The sequence below is a fragment of the Panonychus citri genome, unplaced genomic scaffold (genome assembly GCF_014898815.1).
Source record: "Panonychus citri isolate SS breed McGregor unplaced genomic scaffold, ASM1489881v1 Contig00140, whole genome shotgun sequence".
NCBI classification, from domain to species: Eukaryota; Metazoa; Arthropoda; class Arachnida; order Trombidiformes; family Tetranychidae; genus Panonychus; species Panonychus citri.
Genome location: NW_026515545.1, coordinates 1,186,507 through 1,209,086, shown reverse-complemented (window position 1 = coordinate 1,209,086; position 22,580 = coordinate 1,186,507). Strand labels below are relative to the sequence as shown.

Genomic DNA, 22,580 nt, shown 5'->3' with positions numbered 1-22,580 from the left:
ATCAATCAACACACCAAGAAAGATTTAATCAATGAAAGTAATTAAGATTTGGAAACAATTAAAACATCAAAGAGATTAACTTGATGTTGATTAGATAAAATGTTAATCTTAATAATGGAAAAATAATTAATAGAAATAATCAAGAATAAGATGAACGTGAATCTCAAAAAAGATATACAGTTGATTAGAAATCATTAGTAATATAATTATCATCCTGATGATCGGAGGATTCATTGAGTTTTACCCGTGTAAAAGGATGAAAGAGAGAGAGAGAGAGAGAGGAGAAAAATATGCCCTCCGGGCAAGATATTATCTCTACACCATCAACAACACCTCAGAAAACCATTACTCTTATTAGCACCAACCTTCAGCTTCCAAAAGGTAATCGCTAATATCGTTAATAAAATGTTATCCCTCTTAAGGTAATCACGCACATCTATCACACAGGTATCATGATGATGATGATGATGATCAACATTTTTCATCTTCATCATCATGATTAACTTTGTTTTCATTTTTACAATTAAGATATCAAAATGATTTAGGAGCAGCTGAGTAACAATCAGTAAACTAATAGTGATCAACATCAATTGAATTCATCATATTAACTATGTTTCAACCTCACGATTATTGTTATTATTATTTGCGCTCTTACTTAATTGTACAAACGGAAGTAATCATAATCATGATTAACATAATTATCTAATCATAATTAAATTTGATTCTTATGTTTTCACGTTGATCAAATTGTTTTTTTTTAAATCAACTTGAAAATTGTGTCTTTTTATTATTAACAATTTTTCTGGATTGAAAGTTTAATTTACTCATTTGATTGTGAAAAAGTAGCAATTGTAATTTAATTTGATTTAGTTATTGAGAGAGAGAGCAAATTTAATTTAATCATTTTCAAGGTTTAGGGGAAATTGATATTGATCAAGTCTTGTTTGAGAGTTAATTGTTTGACTGATTAACTTTTCATGTTAATCAGTCTGACTTTTATTGTTGCTAATCAAATCCAATGAATGTACAATTAATTGTTACTTTTTCATTTTGATTTGTTGTTTTAATTGTACTAAAAATTAACTGTTATTACCTGGATTACCTTGATTGTTGTTGTTGTTGTTGATTATCATCATCAAGTTAATCATTAACCTGCCTCTCGTAGGCGTGAGGTTTTATTTTTGTATTAAGTTAATCATAATTAATTGCTGATATTATTATTATAGTTTCTCCTGTCAAATTTGTTGATTAAATTGTGAATTAAAAATTTCGTGAGTTAATCGTTACCATTGAAACAATTTATTATCAGACAAGAAAATTAAATTATGATAATTTAACCAAAGAAAACAACAACAGTAACAATTAACTTTTCCCTATTCAAAAATCAGTATTGATCATAAATTGTAATTCATAATCAACAACAACAGTTAACTGATTACAAATTAACAGCAAATTGTAATCAGTTAATTGCGTTGATTAAGATATAATTATTACAATGATGGAAAATGTTATGAAAATAATAATTTTTCTCTACTTAATTGTGTAATTAATTTAATCATATTTGAAAGGCCTAGAAGGTAATACAAGCCCACCATCAGTTGATTGTTGATTCTTGGTGTTGATGATTAACTTAAATTGTTTTTTTATTCATTAACATTGGGACACATCCGTAATAATTTAATTGTTGTTAACAAAACAAAACCACTCCTGATTGTTGATTAAACAACTAAAATGATATAACATTAATTAAATCACTAATTTGTTAACTATTGTTTATAATAATTTAATGTCTTAATCAAAGTAAAACTAATTAATTGTATTTATCATGATCATGGGAAAACTGGATTTAAGTATAACAATTAATTGATTATAATGGAAAGTGAATTAATCATTGATCATGATAATCAATTTAAATTCAATAATCTGACTAATTGTAAAATCAAAAAAATAAGCAACAATTGTAATTGTGATTAAGTCAACAATTAGTTATCATTATGATCACCACTCCCGATGATTAATGAATATAATTTAATTTGAATTACAATTAACCGTTTACTTTTATTGTAATAATAATTAATTAGTGATTATATTGATTTTCGTTGATTGTCATGATAAATTGATTGTAAATTAGTTTTTAATTCTTGGAATGATTAAAGTATCACAACAATTTAATTGTTGTAATTAGTTTGACTTTCTGTATACACACAAGAGTAACAATTTAATTTCGTCATTTACTGTTAATCATTAATCATTAAGGTAAATTGTTGTGATAATAGTTAATTGTTGTCATTGATTAATTATAATTATCATTAAATGAGAAAGAGTAAAAAAATTAAACCTGTTTTCTTAATCATTGAGAGATTTAATTTCTTGAAAGTTTTTTTTAACAACAATCAAGGTAAATTGTTTAATGGTAATTTGATTGTAAGTATCTCATGTTAATCAATTTCATCAATTATCTTGTCAGTTAATTCAATTCATTTTTTATTAATTTTATTCATATCAAGTATTAGATATCAAACTAATAGAAAACAAAAGTAACTGATTAAAATTGCCAAAAGTTTAATAAACAACAACAATTAAGAAGTTGAATCTTTGATTGTCACTGATTAACATGATTGTTTATAATTAACAATATTGTTTAATGGTAATTTGATTGTAAGTATCTCATGTTAATCAATTTCATCAATTATCTTGTCAGTTAATTCAATTCACAAATTGATTTATTAATTGATTATTCATATCAAGTATTAGATATCAAACTAATAGAAAACAAAAGTAACTGATTAAAATTGCCAAAAGTTTAATAAACAACAACAATTAAGAAGTTGAATCTTTGATTGTCACTGATTAACATGATTGTTTATAATTAACAATATTGTAAATGATAATATTTTATGCTGACAATTGTGAATCAACATCTCTATGTGTGTGTGTGTGTTTATTAATAATATCATAACAATCAAAGTTAATTGTTGGCAGTAAATTTAATTGGATAAGACAATGAGTATTTGCTGTGTGTTGTACTGGGAAATGAAGCCAAAAGGTCAACATGTTATAACTGATGAAGATGAAAAAAAGATGAGGAAGATGAAGCAGAAAATTATACTAGAGATTTGAAAGAGAGAGAAAAGAAAGAGATGGTTGATTGGTTATAAGGATGACAAGGAAGATAAAGAAGATAAGAGAAAGATATTTTCATCTCTTTTTCTTATTTTTCATCTTCTTCTTAGATTTGATCTTTTTTTCAGATGGATAGTGATAGGAAAAGGATGAGGATGAGCAAAAGGAGGAGGAAGATGAAGATGGAGATGAGGAGGAGGAGGAGGAGGAGTGGATTAGGTCAGCAAAGTATCAACTCCAATGTTGAATGATGGAGATAAAGATGATGATGATGATGATGATGATAAAAATCAATGATAAGTCAAAATGTTTGTTACATGACAAAGTTACATAAATAATAATGGATACAAATAGTTTCAAATTCATTGTCTACATACCTTCATAATCTTCATCTTTATCTTCATCCTTTTTTTTTGCCAACCTCCATCATCATCATCATCATCCCCATATTTGATTCAATTGAATATCCAAGTTCCACCTCGGATGATGAAGATGAAGAAGATGATGAGAATGTTACTACTTCTCGTTAATAGAAACAGTTAACATGAGTTTCGAGTTCACTAGTAACCTTATAGACTTTACATGTTATCCTTATATAAATAACGAGGTATCTTCAATCTCTCTCTCTCTCTCTCTCTCTCTCTCTCTCTCTCATCTCTCTCTCTCTCTCATCTTCATCATTTTCGAACAGAAGAATAAAAAACACGAAAATTTTCACATTCTTCAGTTTTCTATTCATCCTCTTCTTCCTCCAACCAATTTCAATACATTAAATGAAGAAAAAGATGAGGAGAGAAAAGAAAAAATTTTCTTCTCCATCATTTCCATCCTCATCTTCATCCTATGTATCATTTATACACAATAACCAATGTATAAAAAAAAGTTCAGCAAGAAACCTCATCATTATCATCATCATCATCATGATACATAAAAGGATTCCTGATGAAATTTTTACTCTTCACTTTACTTATCATCATCATCATCATCATCATGGTCCAATAAATAAGCCGAATATTAGTTTGTCATGAACAATCATTTCAATTTATCCTCCATTGTAAACGATATTAGGATAAACATTTCCTGTTAAATGACCATGATAATTCAATGATGATGATGATAAGATGACCAGGAAGATGATGATGATAACTCAAATTATTAACCTTAAGATTAATTAGTATGATGATGATGATAATTCAAAAAGTTCTGACTCTAATTCAATCATTTAAAGGTAATAAAAGTGTTCAAATTTCAACGCCTTCATTTTTTTCATCTCATCATCATCATGATAATAATCAACGCCCATGATGATGATTATCATGATGATGATGAGATTGGGTAAGATGAAAAGATTTCAAGATGATTAAATTGATTAGATTGATAATTCATTGAGTTTTAATCATTTGATTAATTGTTGATTAACTTAAACTTTCCTCTTACCCTAAAAACTTTTCATTCATTAGATTCACTGAATTAAAGTTAATTTAAACACTTCAACAATTAACTTTTTTCTTTTCGATAAATGCAAATTTAAATTGTCACTTGTTTACTAATTATTGTGTTACCATTTAATTTTTACTATATTTCTGACCATTTATTTATCATTAATTAATTGTTGATTGTTGATAATGAGAGTGATTAATACTTTATTACCAATTATTACTAATTAATCATTAATGGTTTTAAATATTGAAATTTTATTCAATTATCAAGTTTATAATAAACGTTATAACTGTAAAAGTTAGTTAATTGCTGTTGATTGTTATTGATTAATATCCAATAATGTTGATGATTAAATTTTAATTGTTCAGTATTATAAGCAAGTGAATGAGGGGAAAAAATCGCAAAAAGTTAATTGGAATTAAATTTAAATTGTAAACGTAATTTGAATTATGATCAACAATTTATATTGATAACGAGAGAGTAAATTATTAATTGCTCAATAGAGAAAGAGAAAGAAAGAAAGAAAGAAAGAAAGAGAGAGAGAGAGAGAGAGATGATGATGATGATGATGATGATGTGATGGATTGGGTGGGGCCAAGGTAAGTTCTAAATTCGTGATTGGTTGGAAAAGTAGTTTTCTCAAGTTCGAGACTCCTCCTTTTCTCTTTCATTTTGGGTTTTTCTCTTTCTTTCTCTTACTTTTGTAGTATCTTTCATCTCTCTGAGAAAGACTCACTGACTCTCTCATCATCTTCAATCAACAATCACCTTTCATTTTACCGTCAGAATAATTTTATCCATTGAAATAACCAAAACTAAAGGGAAAAAAAAGCCTCCACAGTGTCAACACACTTATCACGTGTATTCACTTGTGTCCAGTTCTCATTTCCAAATGACCACTACCACCTCCTCCTCCTCCTCTTCCTCTTCCCCCTCTTCTTCCGTATCAACAGTGACACCACCGTTAAATGTTGTCACCCAAAAAACGACAAAAACACCATCAATAACAACGGGATCTCTTTTCACTAAAAGAAAACCATCTTTCTCATCTTCATCTTCATCCTCATCTCTCCAATCATTTGAGGATTTAAAAGATGACAAACCCGATGAAACATCTTACCAATCAATGGACGATGCCAAAGGTGACAACAGATCAACAACAGCAACCACAACCACCACCTCTGCGGCCAGTATAGTGACCATTTCACCAACCACCACAGTGACCAACACTAACATCATCAACATCACCAAGACAACAGTTACAACAACAATAATCAACTCCATCTCGGATGAAACGTCAACCTCATTACAGTCAATTGAGGATGTGAAAGGTAAAAGTTGTGGTCAGTTAATTGACCAGGATGATGAAGATGCAGATGATAAAGAATTGCCAATGAAAACTGAGCCAATTGATCAAGCAGATAATTTAGCTGATCAACAATTAACATCCAAAGGATTCAAATCATTCCTAATTGAAGATATTTTAAACTTTAATCCAAAGAAAGACAATTTATCAACATCATCATCACCACCACCACAACCATCATCAAATTCATCCTCATCCTCATCCTCCTCCTCATCTTCATCTTCATCAGCAATTCATGTGAATAACATAATTAATCAAATTAAATCAAACGCTATTAATGGTAATCATCATAATAGTGACATTTTATCAGTAATCCGAGGGATTGTGCGTCCATGGGATACAAGACCCGCTCCGAGTCAATCAACCTCCTCCACAACACCAACCTCACCCTCATCATCTCCCTCATCCACACCAACAGTAACAACAACAGCAAAAACAACAACAACAACCGCAACAGGGTCAAGTGTGGTCATTGTGGCAGCGGCCGCAGCCGCGGCTGCTGCAGCTTTCCGTTCCAATGGATTTTCAAATACACTACTAACATCAACTAATACTACTAATGGTTCCAGGGGTAATTCAAGCAATAATAATTATCATCATGCTCACCATCATTCACCAACACCAAACTCACCATCCAATCATCATCATCATCATATTAACCATCAACATCTTCACCATCTAACCAATCATATTAATCTTCATCATCATCATCATCATCACTCCCTTGATCTTGGAAAACACGGATTAACTAATATAAGACCTCGATCAGCGGATGATGATGATTCGCAATCGGAAAGATCGGAATCAAGTGATACAACGACCCGAGGACCAGATTCGCCGACACCCAACCACCACCCCAATTCCCTTCTTCAGAATTCACCCTTGGAGTGTTTATATGAACTTACCAATAAAGCTTTCGATCGTATCAATGGAGACAAATCATTAGGTGAGTTCGAAACTTTTGTCCAAACAATCAACTGATTGTCATTGAATCTCTCGCCTTATAACTAATCAATTTGATTCCATTTGAAATTCTGATTAAATTGTTTGTTCTTAAAGTTGGTTAATTTCTCAATTCTCATGATATTGTTTATTATCATTTAACGATCAATAAACTATTGATTATCGGTAAATTGGTTAAATGATTGAACAATTATTGAGTGATTATTATACAACTGATTAACTTGATTATCGAGTAATTGTTATGACAATCAATCAACAACATTTCAATATAATCACAACGATAGTAATTCATTTAATCATTATAACAAAAGTTTATTACTGAACAAAAAAAAATGAATTATCAACATTGATTAACAAATATTAATCACAATAAGAATAACAATTTATCAACAATTAAGGTAATTCCAAAAGTTAGGGAAAAAAAGTTTGTTAATTGTAATTGATTTTCTTTTAATCCAGTTAACTGACTAGCCATTTATGTACATTCAATTGTTGTTAAATCTAATTTTCTAGTTTAATGAACAACAATTAGAATCATTTTCATCATCAATTTTATATTATTATTAAATTGTTGATGATTCCAACCATGTTTAACATTGAATTAACTGTTAATCAAAATAATCAAGTTGATAATAATAAAAGTTAATAAAGGTTGGCGGAAAAATTCAATCTCCATTGAGATTAAATTGTTGATTCAATTAACAATTAACTGATTCTCATTGGACCAATTTGATTATTACATCTTCCTCATTCATCTTACCATTTAAATGATGATGATGATTAATAAATTACTTGTAAACTGGATTAACATTTAATCACAATTAAAGTTTTGTTGTCAGTTTACAATAAGATTGTGAAAACTTTTTCAATTGTTTTAAATTATTTTTCTTAATTGTTATGAATCATTATGATCATTTATTTATTCAACAATCAAGATTATCATTAAATGTAATCATAATCTTAATTGTGACAAAATACCTTTAAGGAGATTAGGATTGTTTCAGTTTCTCAACAATTAATGTTGAGGTTTACAGTTATATTAATTATTCATCCATTTCATTAATTGTCACTAATTGTCAACAATCAAAGTTGTAATTTAACAACAATAATGATGAGTTTAAATATGTTGACATTATTTAAACTAATCATCATTTAATTAACTTGATTGTCATGATCAGACTTGAAAATGTAAATTTGATTTCATGTTTTTTTTTTTTTCAAAACGTTGATCATTTAAATTGTGATTAACTTGATGTCTAATTATGAATGAATTACGTGCCAATTTAAATTGTCATCAATTATAAATTTACAATTAACTTTACCTTGGCTTTTATTTCAATCATGATGATAGTTAATTGTTGCCCTAAATGATGGTTTTAAGAAAATGAGACGAAAATTAATTTTAGAAAATTAATTCAATCCTGTAATTAAGTTAATTGTTTATGAGAGAGTTGAAATTTTTATATTACAAATGATGAAAACTGATTGACCGTTTTCATTGAGAAAATGATCAACAACCAATAAGATTAGAATCAAAATGTTTTAACCAATTAACGATTTGATGGTGAGTTTTAATCATCATCATGATGATGGAAAAAGTGATTAGGTTAAATTGTCATCATTCAGTTCTGCATCTTTTAATTATTATTTGTCTCATCATCATCTTAACACTTAAAACAAACTGATTTAACACTTGAGAAGATGATGAGGAAGATGATTGAGGATAACAACGAATAGGAAGCGAGAGAGAGAAGTTCAGAAGCTCGAAAAAAAGTTCTGAGGCGAAAACGAATCTTGTTTCCAGTTTGAAATTCATTCCAAAGATGAAGATTAGATGATGAGGATGAAAAAAGAAAGAGGAAGAGAAACATGATGATGATAAAGAGGAAGATGAAAGAGGAGGTTCCATGAGAATTTAATAAGTTACATGTTATTTTTAGTTCTTTTCCTTGTCAACGATTCCATTGATATAAATCTCGGATTTAAAGTGGGCTGAGATTATCCTGAGATAATAGTTTACAGTAAGATAGATAGATTATCCTATTTATCATCCTTCATCATCATTATCTTCATCTTCTTCTTTGTTATCGTCTAATGAATTCATTGTGAGCAAAATAATAACAACAACAACATCATGTTCATCATATTGGATTAATCTGATTCATGTCATGAAAAGTTGATCATGTTGCCAACTCTTTGCTTTTCATAGTCATTGGTTGATTTTCACAAGGATTTATCATCTTCATGATGATGATGATGATGATAAATGATGCTGATGATGATGATGATGAGATGTTAGTTTTTCTTTTGTTTATTTATCTTTGAAAAAACATTAAACAAATTCATATATTATTTATAACTCTAACATCTCAAATCTCATCTCTTCTTGTATCATTGTAACCACACCTTCATCATCAACTGAATTAACTAAATTAAGCTAAATTGTTACTGTTGTTGATTTAGTTACAATCAGTGATTCGTAGTGTGACAAAAGCTAATTAATTTAACTAATGTTTAACTTTCTTTGTTAATCATTTCCGTTTACAATTGTTGGTTCTCATTGTATTACAATTGTAATTTACGAAACCATTGCGATGACAACAATTTAATTTAATTGTCACTTTCTGGTTATACAGTTTTATTATTTGTCGTAACATTTATATAGACAATTAAATTAACTATATAAACCTAATTTGACGACACAATTAATTAATTGATTGATAACATTGCGAAAAACAAAAATCAATGTGGCAATTTAAACTTACTAATTGTATTAAACTAATTGTTAATTGTTCACTGTCAAGGTTATAGGATTAAACAATTGACCACTAAAATTAAATTACAATTAACCTTAAATTGAATCAACAGTAAAAAAAACAATATAAAAGGTGAACAATTAACTTTGGTAAACATGATAAAATTAACTTGATTGTAGTTGATACACTAAATTACAATTTAAATCTCATAATCAATTTTAATTCATCAATCATGATTTGAGATTTAATAATAAAAAAAAAATCAAACAAAATTAAAGTTGATTGTTCAACACACTTAAAGTGTTAACTAATTAATAATATTAATTGTAATTGAGAAAAGCAATTAAGTCTCACTAATCAGACTATGGTGTCTTAATCATGATCATGATAATCACAATTAAGGGTTTATTATAATATTAATTGTTTAGAAATAGAAATTTAAAAAAAAAAGTTTTAAGTAGTTAAAACTTGTCACGCAATTTTCACCATCAATTGATTGTTTTCAAGTTAATTGTTGATTAAACAATCAAACAGAAATGTTAATCAACCATAGCAAAAGTACAAACTAAATCAAGTTAATCACTAAATTTTTATTATCGTAATTAAATTGAGATGAAAAGGCGATTATTGACCTGATCTGATGTCTTAATCAATAATGGTCATAAATTTAATCTTTTTAATTGTGTTGTTAATGATTAGCCCTTGCGGGTTAAACAATTAACCTGTAAATTAACCGATTAACCAGTTTGATAATCATGTTTAACTACAACAATCAGGAACATTTAGAAATCATTTTTACTCACTCATCATGATTAGTGTTAACAATTAACTACTACCGATCAACATAATAACGGTATTAAATTAATTGTCTCCTCATGGACTTGATCAAAATTTTTGCTTTATAATTAACGCACAATTTTCATGTTAATTGTTTGATACCATGTTAAAGTATAACAACAATTAATACTTTTGACTAGATTGTTATTAAAAATTTCAACAATTCAATCTCAATTATATCCTAATAATGATTAATATTAAATTAATCATTTTTAATCATTTGTTCCTAAGGTAACATAATTAACATCGTCAATAATCATAAAATATTAATGATAATCAATAATAATAATCATCATTTCATTGAGAATTTCAAATTTTTTTGATTATTATTAATTTAATCAGATGATTATCAACTGAGAAAATCTATCAACTTGTAACAACCTTGTTGATTATTGTAATTATATTGATGACAATAAAATCATTCCTAATGTTGATTGTTGTCAATTGGAAACAATTAATATATCTATACATACAAGTTAATTATAAAAGAGATAAAATATTTAAGTTAATTGTTTCTGTATGATTAACATAAATCACATAGCAATTAGACCAATCTTATTATCTAACAATGAAAAATTATTATTATTATTAAATCATATCAATTAATAGTAATATTAATCATTAATTTTTCGTTATGCTGCTTTTTTTTGCGCAAGAAACTAAGTTAATTACTTGGTGTATATGCTGTCAATGATAATTAATGATTAAGTTGATATTAATTACGTTAGATAGATTAGTTAATTGAATGTAAATTGTCGTAATTAACCAATTGCAAAGTTGAAAAAAAAGAGACTCTATAAGTGTTTAAATGTATTTACAATTTACATTTAAACAAGTTAATAGTTTCTTGTATTTTGCAATGGGAATAGATTATAATTGTAAGTGTTAAATTAATGTTGTTATGTTGTCTCTTGTTTCAATGAATGATTAAAATGAACATTTATCATGAAATCAAGCCAAGTGAATCTCTGGTGTGTGTGTGTGAGTGTCTCTCAAGTATTCCTTGTACATGGAACCAAAGGTAATATTAGCGTGATCAATTGAATCTGAAAAAGAGAAGAGAATAAAAAAAAAGAGTTTTAGAAACAAGATGAGCATGTAATTTGACTCGTTGATTACAATTGATATACTTTTTGTTAACTAATGAGTTAGAGGGAAAATTGGGAGGAGAGAAAGAGAGATAAACTTGACTGTGTAACCTAGACAATTAAAATGGATACTTGAAGTAAAAGGTTATATATATAAGGTAGGTGGAGATGATAATGATGATGATGGAGGAGGAAGATGAAGATGAAGAGACAATAACAAAAAGTATGAACAACCTGAATAATCTTGAACTGTACATGATACCTTTAAATCTGTCAAAGAGAAAGAGAGAGAGAGAGAGGGTAAATCTTCTGGTTCTCTGGTTGTTACCTGGTTCACCAGTTATTATGACAATTAAAAGAGAGAGAGAATGAGTGAGATAACTAATAATAACTTCTCAATGAAAGGCAACAGGAATAGTAGAACTCCTATATTATATTACATCCTATATGTACCATAAGTTTTATGAGAGAGGAGGAGTAGGAGGAAAGAGGAGAGAGAGAGAGAGAAAGTTGTAGAAAGAGATGATGATAAAAAGACAGATATTCAGGTAACATGGAGAGAGAGATTGGGGCTTAGAGTAGAGGCGACAGTGACGAGTTTGCCCCTGGAGCTCACAGACAATCAGAGAAGAAATAGAATCAAATAACCGTGTGTAAGAGGGAAGAGAGAGAGAGAGAGAGAGAGAGAGAGATAAATGTAATAAATGATGGAAGATGAGAGGGAGTTTATAAGAGAAAAGAGAAAAATAATCCATCTTTTCTCCAATTAAAATCAATTTGGAAAATCAGCCAACCATGTTAGGGACACAGAGAATTAGCAAAGGTGAAAACCTTTGTTGCTCTCTCTCTCTCTACAAAACCATGAAAGAAGAAAAGAAAGAAAATATAAATTAAAAAAGAAAGAAAAGAAAGAGAAGATAATGAAAGAGTCAATTATCATCTTACATGTACAATTGAATGTAAACACCATTTGTTGTTGTCGCTTCTTCATCTATTCATTTTCTATTTCCGTCTTTTTATTGCTTCTTTTTTTCCTCTCTCTTCCTTAAGTCATCAAGTCCTATTTGCTTTTTGCCTTCTACTTGTTTGTCGCCATTTTCTTTCAATTTAAATTGTCGTTCATCTTCATTTGCACCTTGCTCATAATTATCTTCACAATTATCACCTTCCATTTTGATTTGGTTCCATTGGGGGGTCACTTTAAGCTCTCATTTATAAGGATTAACTTTTCCAAAGTAATTTGTCAATCTCTCTTTTTGTACCAATGGTTTCCTCCTTAATTGTTGGATGTTGATTAGTTGAATGATTTACCATGATGATGATGATGATTTTGTTGACAAATTTCCATTCAACATTTCAAATTTTTACTCATTAATTATGTTTTGTTTTGATAACCTTTTTCCTCTTTTGTTTTTTTCCTCACTTAATGATGAGAAGGGTAAACGATTGTTATTATCCACCATCTTGGTTTAGTTAATTTCTCTTTCACTTATATTTCTCTATCCTTTTGTCTTCTTCTCTCCAGTGAGTCTTTTAAATTGTATTCTTTCGGTAATCAACTGTAATTAACGTCACATTTATATAGTTAGTTCATAAATCACTTTTCTCTTTTGTGTCTCCTTTTCAAATCTCTGTTCATCTCCTTTTTGTTTCTTTTAGATTTCTCATTTTTCTTCTTCTTCTTCTTCTTCTTCTCCTGTTGATATCCTCGGGTATTTATCTCCTCCGCCTCCTCCATATTTCAGTTTCACCTTATCAACGAAATCATCAGTAGATTAATTTTTCTCATGATAATTATCACTAAATATATAACAAAATAAAAAACATGGAACGAGAAAGAGACAAAGAGAGAGAGAGAGAACAAAAAGCCACAGTTAAAAAATCAACGAGGCTAAGAAAGACAGAGAATCGATGAATATATTAATAAATACACTTACAATTAAGATGAGGTACTTAAATTAAAGTAAAAATAAAGGTGAGACTCAAATAACCAGAAAACATGATTACAATTAATTATCCAAGTGATTGTAATAAAAGATAACAAACAATTTGTTGTAATGACATAAATAAACATAAATCAAGTAACCTAATCCTGCTTCACCTCAGGCTACTAATTAAACAAACAGGGAGAAAGAGAGATAAAGCAATTAACAATTTAGTAAATTATTCAAATTAATAATTAGATTAAGAGGAGAAACTTAAGTCAATTGAATTAATCAATTTTACTTCAATTCAATTGAAACAAAAAGCTAAAGAGTTAAATTAATCGATCACATGTTCGATTGACCGATCGATAGTATCGAAAATTATGTAATCGAAAATATCGATTATCAATTATTCTGATTTTCAATTTTGAAAAAAAATTAATTTCATCTTTTTGTTGTCACTAATTAGAATTACATCTTAATCATTATCAGATTAATTGTTTTTGTTTTATTTCTATTAATTGATGTTCGTTTAATTGTAACGATTAACTGTCTCTCTCTCTGTTTATCTGAGTTTCTTTTATTTTGTTTGTTAAGCGTTTTCTTCACTTTTTGATGAATGATGTTTTCTTTTTGTGAATAAGCTTTTTTGAATTTCTTTTTCTCTTCAAGGTTTGATCAACCATTATTGTTACTATTATGATTATTAGTGTAATTATTATTATATCATCTTTCTCTCTTCATCAAGTATTCTCGTCATGGGCGTAAAAAAGAAAAGAAACCAAAGTAGAAATTAACAAGTATTTAGTTGTGTGTTTTTCTTGTGATATGTTTTACTCATTTGGAAGAGGGAACAGCGATGAACACACGAAATGTACAGGGAGGTGGCCATGTTGTTTTAAGAGTTTTCTCCATTTTAATATAATCAAGACACAATTAACCGGTTTCCATCCCTGGTAAAGGTTAAAGGATCTCACACATACAAATATAACAAGAGAAGATATAATTGAAAGGAGATGAAGTAAAAAAACTATTATACAATTAATTTGGTTTTCTCGATGATGATTATGATGATGGCGATTATAAGGCGATACAAAGTGAAACTTAAAGGCCGTAGGAGATGATATGATTTACTTTTTCCACGAGATTGATTGTTAAACGAAAACACCTCATCATCATCAGCAACATTATCTTAATAAGTTGCGAAAAGTTGTGAAAATAAGGCTGGTTGAATTATCCAAGAAGAAGAGTAATTAGCGAGATGGTAAAAGAAAACAAATTACAACAACAACAACAACAAGGTGAACTCTCAATGAAAAGGATGAAGATTAAAACGATAATGAAGATGATGGAATTGATGGAGAAGACAAATAACAATAAAAGGCGAATCATCTTTTGGAGTCAAAGTAAAGCCAAGGTGCCCTTTTTTACCCTTATTTCGCCTTTGGCGATTTACCTGAATTCATTTCTACAACATATTAATACCTTGATCCCCACAAAATTATACTAATAGAGTCTCATTAGTGTTCACAAGGTGGTTCTCTCTTACTCTCCCTATGTGATAAAATGCTACATGTAATCAGGCGGATGAGTCTCAATTTTCATGAGGATTCGTGAGGCAGATAAGTTAACATGATCATGGGGTCAGGTTCGCCTAATATTCATATCTCTATTAACGTTATTATTACTATTATCTTCCCTTTTTTCTCATCATCATCATCATCATCATCATCATTCTCATCTTCCTTTCCAGTGGCGTGCCTTCAAACTGTGAACACATTTAACCGAAAAACAAAATCACGCAAAAACCTCTCACTTCATCATCATCACCATCATCTTAATCATTACAACTATTAAGATGGATTATAATTTACTTGGTTTATCATCAATTTGATTAATTTAACAACAATTTAACTGATTAAGTTTATTACTCTCTAATCAATAATACAGATTAACACGAGAGTGAGAGATGAACCTGATTCATTTTGTTACATGTTAATCATTTAAAAAACCCTTTGATAAATATTATTCATATTTACCAGGTAAAAATTGTTTCATCGATAATCATAATTATCTTGATCATTTTATCCTATTAGTTAATCTGAACAAAAGTGAATCATCATCATCAACATGATAATATCCATTAATTATCGTAAATTCATTTTTCTTCAACTTAATCAACTTACAATTTATATTATTATTATTAATACTTGTAACTTGATTACTTATTAAGGGTTAACCTTTTTAACAATCAGTCAACATTAGGTGATTATGTGTAGGATGAATTACTAATTTATTATCATTTATCAACTAACAATTTAACATAAAAAGCAATTAACTTATTAATTATGAATAGATATTAGTGTAAATTACTAAATAACATTTATCCCAATATCTTTCCCATATAATTAGTGTAATCTTTTTACTCTATCATCAATGATGAAGATGAAGATAAAAAATAATCATCATCATCATCATTTAACTACATTGGATTTTGATTATATCATTAAGAAGATTGTAAAATCAATGGTATTTTAGTTTTACACACACGTTTCCATATCTTTTAAATGATTATATTAATTTACCTGTTTTGGCCTCAAAGAAATGCCGACGTTGATTGTAACTATTTTTTTTTTGCTATTACGAGATGTTGATATTCATTCATTTCTCACTCACTAGAGACTCATCATCATCTTTTCCCATTCATACTATTGTGTAACCGGTAATGTAATACTATAATCATCATTATCATCTTCAATCCATCTTTACGGATATAGTGTCTCATTCATAAAGATGATGATGATGATGATGCGAGAAAAAAAAACTGAAAGTGATGAGGATGTTGAAGATTTTACCTGGAAGAGGATAAAAAGACAACATTGATATCACGTCTTCTCTATGGATATTAAATGTTGGGACTTTTTCACTCCATATGATTACACATTCTCTGAATTCCATAATTTTCTGTGTGGTGGGTAATCACTGTAATCACAGTTTAGATTATCTCTCTTTTTCTCTCTCATCTTCATGGTGAAAGATGATGAGGATGGAGATGAGAAGAAATTGAAACTTTGATTAGTTTCATGTTGTTGTTTTCTTTGTTGATGTTTCCTTTTTTTTTCCAAGAAGAAGCTTTTGATTTTCTAATTCTAATTGATTTGATTCATTTCATTTAATCGCTCATTTTATCTTCTCAATTTAGATTTAATTCTTCTGTTAATCAAGGTGGTTACACAATTAATAATCTGTAACTTGATTAACCATCAACAATCAATTTCAAGTCTCATTCATTGATTATAACTATTGATTGATTTTCGCGAGTTGTTGCTATTACCTTTTTATTTTATTACAATTTGGTTACATTTAGATTGTTATTTTTGATTATCTTTTGATTGTCACGCTCTTGGATTGTTAATTGTTTGTTAATTGTTGAGATGATTATCATTCATATGATATACGCTTTCAATTTTTTTTTTCATTTTACTTGTTTCTTATTCCTAATTTATCATCAAAAGGTATCACTAATTGTTTCTTTACCACCCCAATCATCATAATCAAGATGATCATCAAACGTCAACTAATTTGATTGCTGTTGATTATTTATGTTGATATATTTAATTGTTTCCTCTCACTCTCACAATCAACTCATTTGTGGATAATGATGATGATGATGAGATTGCTACTTGATGATTCAAAGCTTCTGGTGGTTCCTAATGATAATAATAATTTTAATGATTTATAGATTAATCTAATTGAATACAAGGTTAAATTACATTGATTGGAAACTCACACTGATTGATATCACTGAGAGAGAGAGAGAGAGAAAAGGAGAGACCACACATTAGAAGAAAAATTTTTCTCTTCCACAATTAAACAGACAATCAACTGACATCAACAATCAACAAATTGAACACTTTACGTTCATTATTACATTTGATTCCCTTCAGGGCGTGTTAATTCATGATTCTTTCAAGGATCATCAGTCAACTAACCCTGAAAATTATTTCTCATCCTATTCCAAATCTCTATCATCATCATCATCATCATCTTCATCATCAATACAGTAATTACACTCCTCATTATCATTAGTATATTGTTGATCATCATGTTATACTTTGAATGATATTTTGAATGTTATTGTTAACTGATTTTAACGTTAATTCATCACCAAAGAATCAGTTTAATCATAACAATTGATATTTTCTAGATTATAACTTATTATCGTTGTTGAAAATTTAACCCTTAATCAAATTTGTTTTGTTAATCATTTGTTAATTATCTCATGTCTATAGGACATCAGGTATTTAATTGTAGTCTATTAATCATTGAACAATATTCCTGATTATCAAGCTGAGGTAATTTTATCTGTCACACAATCAACAAATCATTGGGATAAAGTTTCATATTTATTATTCATGATGATGAGAATGATGAAAAATGATGAGATAATGATGATAAGCTTAACTGGATCAATAGTTAAAGGCGCAGATGTAAATAGTTTTGATTATTAATCATCACAACAGAGTAAATGATTAAGTTAATTGTCTTCAGTAATCAAAGTGAAAATCACTTTGATAATAATAAATTGATTCCTGTCGCGTTCAACATCAATTCAACATTCATTTGTATCCACAGACTTTTAATTGTTTTTAAATCATCAACAGCATTTAAACAATTATCCTCATCTATTGATTAACTCATTTTGTTACAGATTAATTGTAATTAACTTGAAATTTAGTAGGAAAAAAAAACTTTAATTAAGAGGAGAGAGAGAAAAAAAATTCTTACCCTTTAATTGTAACGTTAATATCTTATTACATTCACTGAATTGAAATAACAACAACAAGATTACACCTTTTAATCAATTGAATTTACTTCATTGTAATTAATTAATTGATTAGAAACCTAAATTGTTAGGATGATGATGATGATGATACATAAAAAACCCTTGATGATGAAAAAGTAACACAATCTTTTAGTGTTAACTCAAGCTTAAGGTATTTAGATTGATGTTTAAATTGTTGGGCTTTAATTTGATGATGATGTTGATGATTTAGGTTAATTTGATGTAGTTAAATTAAAATACTTTGGCCAATAAGTGATAATAATAATGATAATAGTTAAAACCAGAAAATTGTAACAATCAAGTAAAAAAGTGTAAGAGACTAGTTGGTAATTAAATTAAACAATTACAATTGTAAATTACTATCAATTTATTTACTTGAAGATGATATTTAATTCAATGTAATTTGTTACATTGTTGTTTGGTGTTATTATTATTTAGCATCCTCATCATTTATCACCTTTCCTGTTATGTCAACATCCAATATGATATTTCATTGGGTGGGGCTTGATGATGATGATGATGATGAGTATGATGATAAAATGATATCTCTGTGGTATTATTATCATCATCTCAGTGAATCTGAACAATTCTGATTGCTGTCCAAATGAAACATGATAATAGTTTATATCTAGAAAGTTTATTTTTGTTTTCTCCCAACATTATCACTTAGATTGTTGATCCTTATATTTTATCACTTTTTGTTGTTCATCATGAAAAAAAAACATCATCATCATCATCATGATCATCATCACTTTCACTTAATCCTGTAGTTAACTTTAATTCCTATCAAATATTGTTCATCATCATCATTCAATTTACTTCCATCCAATTGGATGTTAACTTGAATGTCATGATGATGAAAATGAGCTTGAAAAATGTTCACCTACATCTTCACTCATCATCTTCACCTTATAGTATTTTCCTCTTTCTTTTTCTCTTTCTTTTCTTCTTTATCACCTCCTATAAAAGAGAGAGAAAGAGAGATTTTATCTTCCTCTTTCTTTATCATCCTGAACAATTTATTCTTGATCCTTGAAATCAACTCTTTTGTTATCCCTCACTCTCTCATTGGATCCTATTTCATGCCACTTTGGATTGATTTTTCTGGATGGAAAAAAACTTCATCCTTACATGATGATGATGAAGATGAAGATGAAGATGATGAGGATGAGGATGAGGATGCTAAGAGTGGTGATGATGAGCAATTTACGTGTTTATTCACGGTTATCCTCTTCCTCCCTTGTAAAAATTTCACCTTCATCAATGTTACTCAAATTGTTATTTCTTTGTTTTTTTTTTGCTATTTCAATTGAATGAAGCTCAAATATTTTACTCCTCATCATCATTATCATCCTCATCTTCATCATCATCACAAATTCCTGTTGACAAATAGACTTTGAACATTAATCCATAGTCAATTGGTTATCCTCCTTCTCCATCATCATCATCATCATCATCTCCTCCTCCTATTTATCATCAAACTTTCCCCTTCATCTTCATCATCATCAACTTTTCATACTTGATTCATTTGATTAGATTTGATTGTTATGATTATTATTGATGATGTTATTGCTATTAATGGTTTGATGTTATTGAAGCTTTTAATCACAATTAGTAGTGTAACCGGATTAGCAGATGAAAAAAGTCAATTGCTCAATTTTTGTTTGTTACCTCAATTGTTGTTGAACTTGATTATCCCCATTATTGTTAATCTGTTAACCATCATCACTTTTAATCATCAACAACAACAGCAAAAAACTTGATTCAATCAACTAAACACAAACATAGACAATATTGAATAACAATTGAAATCATTTTCATGCTTCCAAAACATTTAATTTGATCAATAATATGATTTACCATTGAGAATTGAAAGATACAAAAATCCTAGACAATTAACACAATGATTAACAATTAATTTGCTTTTTTTAACTTACCAATGTTAATCCAATTGAAAGCAACTAAATATCAACAATTAAATGTTATTGTTAAACTGTTACCAATGTAATTTAAACACCAACAGTGTAATTTAAATGCTGACTCTTGGGCTTTTAATTATCTTTCATTTGTCAACAAGCCGACTTATTATTTAAGTTTATCATCATCACCATGATGATGATGATCATCATCTTCATCATCTTGGTTACAACTTCCTCCATAAAACCATGAATTTAGTTAAAATTTACGGAAGTTGACAGATTCATGTTAAACTTTCACCCATCATCACCATTAACCATAACCATCCAGTTCATCCAGTTCATCCTGTTCATCCTCATCCTCATCATCATCATCATCTTAATCCAAAATCTTTATCCTTAATCCTGATCTTTATTTTTTTTCCTCTTCCCATAAAATTTAAAGTGTCATATGTTGATTTGTAATTACACACTTAACTATGGTTGTTAATTTTTACAAATGTAACACTTATTTTAAATTTGGTTGAGAAATTAACTTTCTAACAACAAACAATAAACAACAATTTAAATTTCAGTCGGATACTTTTATCATGGAAATGATGATGAAGTTAATTACAATTTATCCTCAAAATCTAATGACACTAATTGTTGTTATTAATCTTGGAAAAGATTTTCAAAGAGAGAAAAGTTTGTTTTTTCTTTCGTTTACAATTTAATTAATTGATGTTTTCTTTTTCTTATTGTTATTGTTGTTGTCCACTTTTAGATGGATCGAATGACCATTTGAATATATTTTCCAATCGTCCACCTCCCAAAAAGAAACGAAAATCTCGAACCGCTTTCACGAATACTCAAATCTACGAATTGGAGAAAATGTTTGTTTTCAAAAAATACCTTGCGCCACATGATCGGGATGAGCTTGCCACTCGTCTTGGCCTAACGGGGCCACAGGTCATCACCTGGTTCCAGAATCGTCGGGCCAAACAAAAGAGGGACATTGAGGAGAAACGTCAAGATACAGAGGCAACTAAAATTTACTCAATCCATTCACACCCCGATCTTTATGATAATATTCAAGATTTGTCAATGTTAAAAGCGCAAGAAAGTATTCGAGCTGCTCTTCATTTCCATAGTAAATGATTGATTCACTTAATCAATTCTCTCTCTCTCTATCTCATCTTCTAATCAACTTTGACAATTAACTATTAGTATTATCATGATTATTATTATTCTATCGATATTATTACTATTATTTCATTCTCAATGAGTGTGTGTATGTTTCTCTCTCTCTTTGTCGCTCCTTCTATCTCAGTGTATCTATTGATAAACTTTTCGAGTTTTCGAAACTTTTTTTTTCTTCTTTTCGTTCGTTTCTTCTGGTCATTTGCTCTCTTTCTCTTATTGGGTGAAAGCTTTAAATTGTCCATTCATCAAATGTTAATTGTTTTCATCTTTCTCTCTCTCTCTCTTTCTTTCTCTCTCCCTCATCATCTTTTTTAACAGTATTCGTTTGACCAACAACTGACCAGTGACTTCACTATTAAGAGGGACAATCAACTAATTCATTGAGTGAAAATTTCTCTCTTGATCTATCATCTCTCTCTCTCTCTCTCTCTCTCTCGATTGAAATAAAAATTTAATCAACTACAATTAAAATGTTTTTCTTTTTCTTCCTCAATGAAAAATCAAATGTTATCAAATTAACATTCACTCTGTTTATTGTATTTAATTATTGATCTAATTGATGACACAACAAAACCACATCAACCAAATCCTCACATACACTCAACTCATACACACGATGATACAATTTACATTATATTATTTATTGATTTCTGGTGTCCATCAATTAAACAATCAACTGAATAATTAAAAATAAAAAATAATTCAACAAAAATGACAAATTTCTCTCAATTTCTTTATTAATATTTAAACAAATTGTTCAACTTTAATCAAATAAAATTAGAACTGAACAGAGCGACATCTCTTATTCTCGATTCTTACTAACCTAATCGATTAGAGAAAAAAGTTCAATAGATCGATAGAGTTAATCGATCGAATCGATTAATCGCTTTAAATTCTTTTTTTGTTATTGTGAAAATTGTTAATCACTAAAGTTAATTGTTTATCTTTAATTGCAAGAGTTTCTGATTTTCTTGATTAACAAATTCTACTTATTAATATCAATTCTACAACTGGTGAAGTTTATCAAATCATTTTCTACTTGTTATCATCTTCTTTTTTTCGCATTCAGGGTAAGTCTTTTTCTTCAAATGCTTTTCTTTATCTTCTAATCTGTTTTCCTCTTTTCTTTGTAGAC

The 22,580-nt window shown here is 28.6% G+C and overlaps 1 protein-coding gene and 1 long non-coding RNA gene across 3 annotated transcripts; one reads left to right on the top strand and one right to left on the bottom strand.

The window, feature by feature from the left end:
- The first annotated feature begins 5,294 nt into the window (after nt 1-5,294).
- Nucleotides 5,295-22,150, top strand: LOC128394847 (uncharacterized protein DDB_G0280205-like). 2 transcript variants are annotated; one of them, XM_053355219.1, is made up of 3 exons: nt 5,295-6,875; nt 21,027-21,283; nt 21,764-22,150. In XM_053355219.1, exons 1-3 carry the CDS (start codon nt 5,456-5,458, stop codon nt 21,827-21,829), a joined length of 1,743 nt encoding a protein of 580 aa, XP_053211194.1. In that variant the 5' UTR covers nt 5,295-5,455; the 3' UTR covers nt 21,830-22,150. The 2 variants fall into 2 exon arrangements, with proteins under 2 accessions (XP_053211194.1, XP_053211193.1); XM_053355218.1 differs by having other exon boundaries at nt 5,296-6,875; nt 21,027-22,150.
- LOC128394855 (uncharacterized) lies at nt 11,166-13,808 on the bottom strand. Its single transcript, XR_008326462.1, has 3 exons — nt 13,511-13,808; nt 12,519-13,373; nt 11,166-11,531 (listed from the first exon to the last, which is right to left on the bottom strand). It is a non-coding gene; the product is annotated as an uncharacterized LOC128394855 (long non-coding RNA).
- Nucleotides 22,151-22,580: the final 430 nt, after the last annotated feature.

Excerpts from the sequence above, each read along its gene's own strand:
- LOC128394847 (XM_053355218.1), top strand. The coding sequence starts at position 5,456 with ATGACCACTACCACCTCCTCCTCCTCCTCTTCCTCTTCCCCCTCTTCT. Across the intron at positions 6,876-21,026 it reads CAATGGAGACAAATCATTAG|ATGGATCGAATGACCATTTG; the intron begins GTGAGTTCGAAA and ends GTCCACTTTTAG.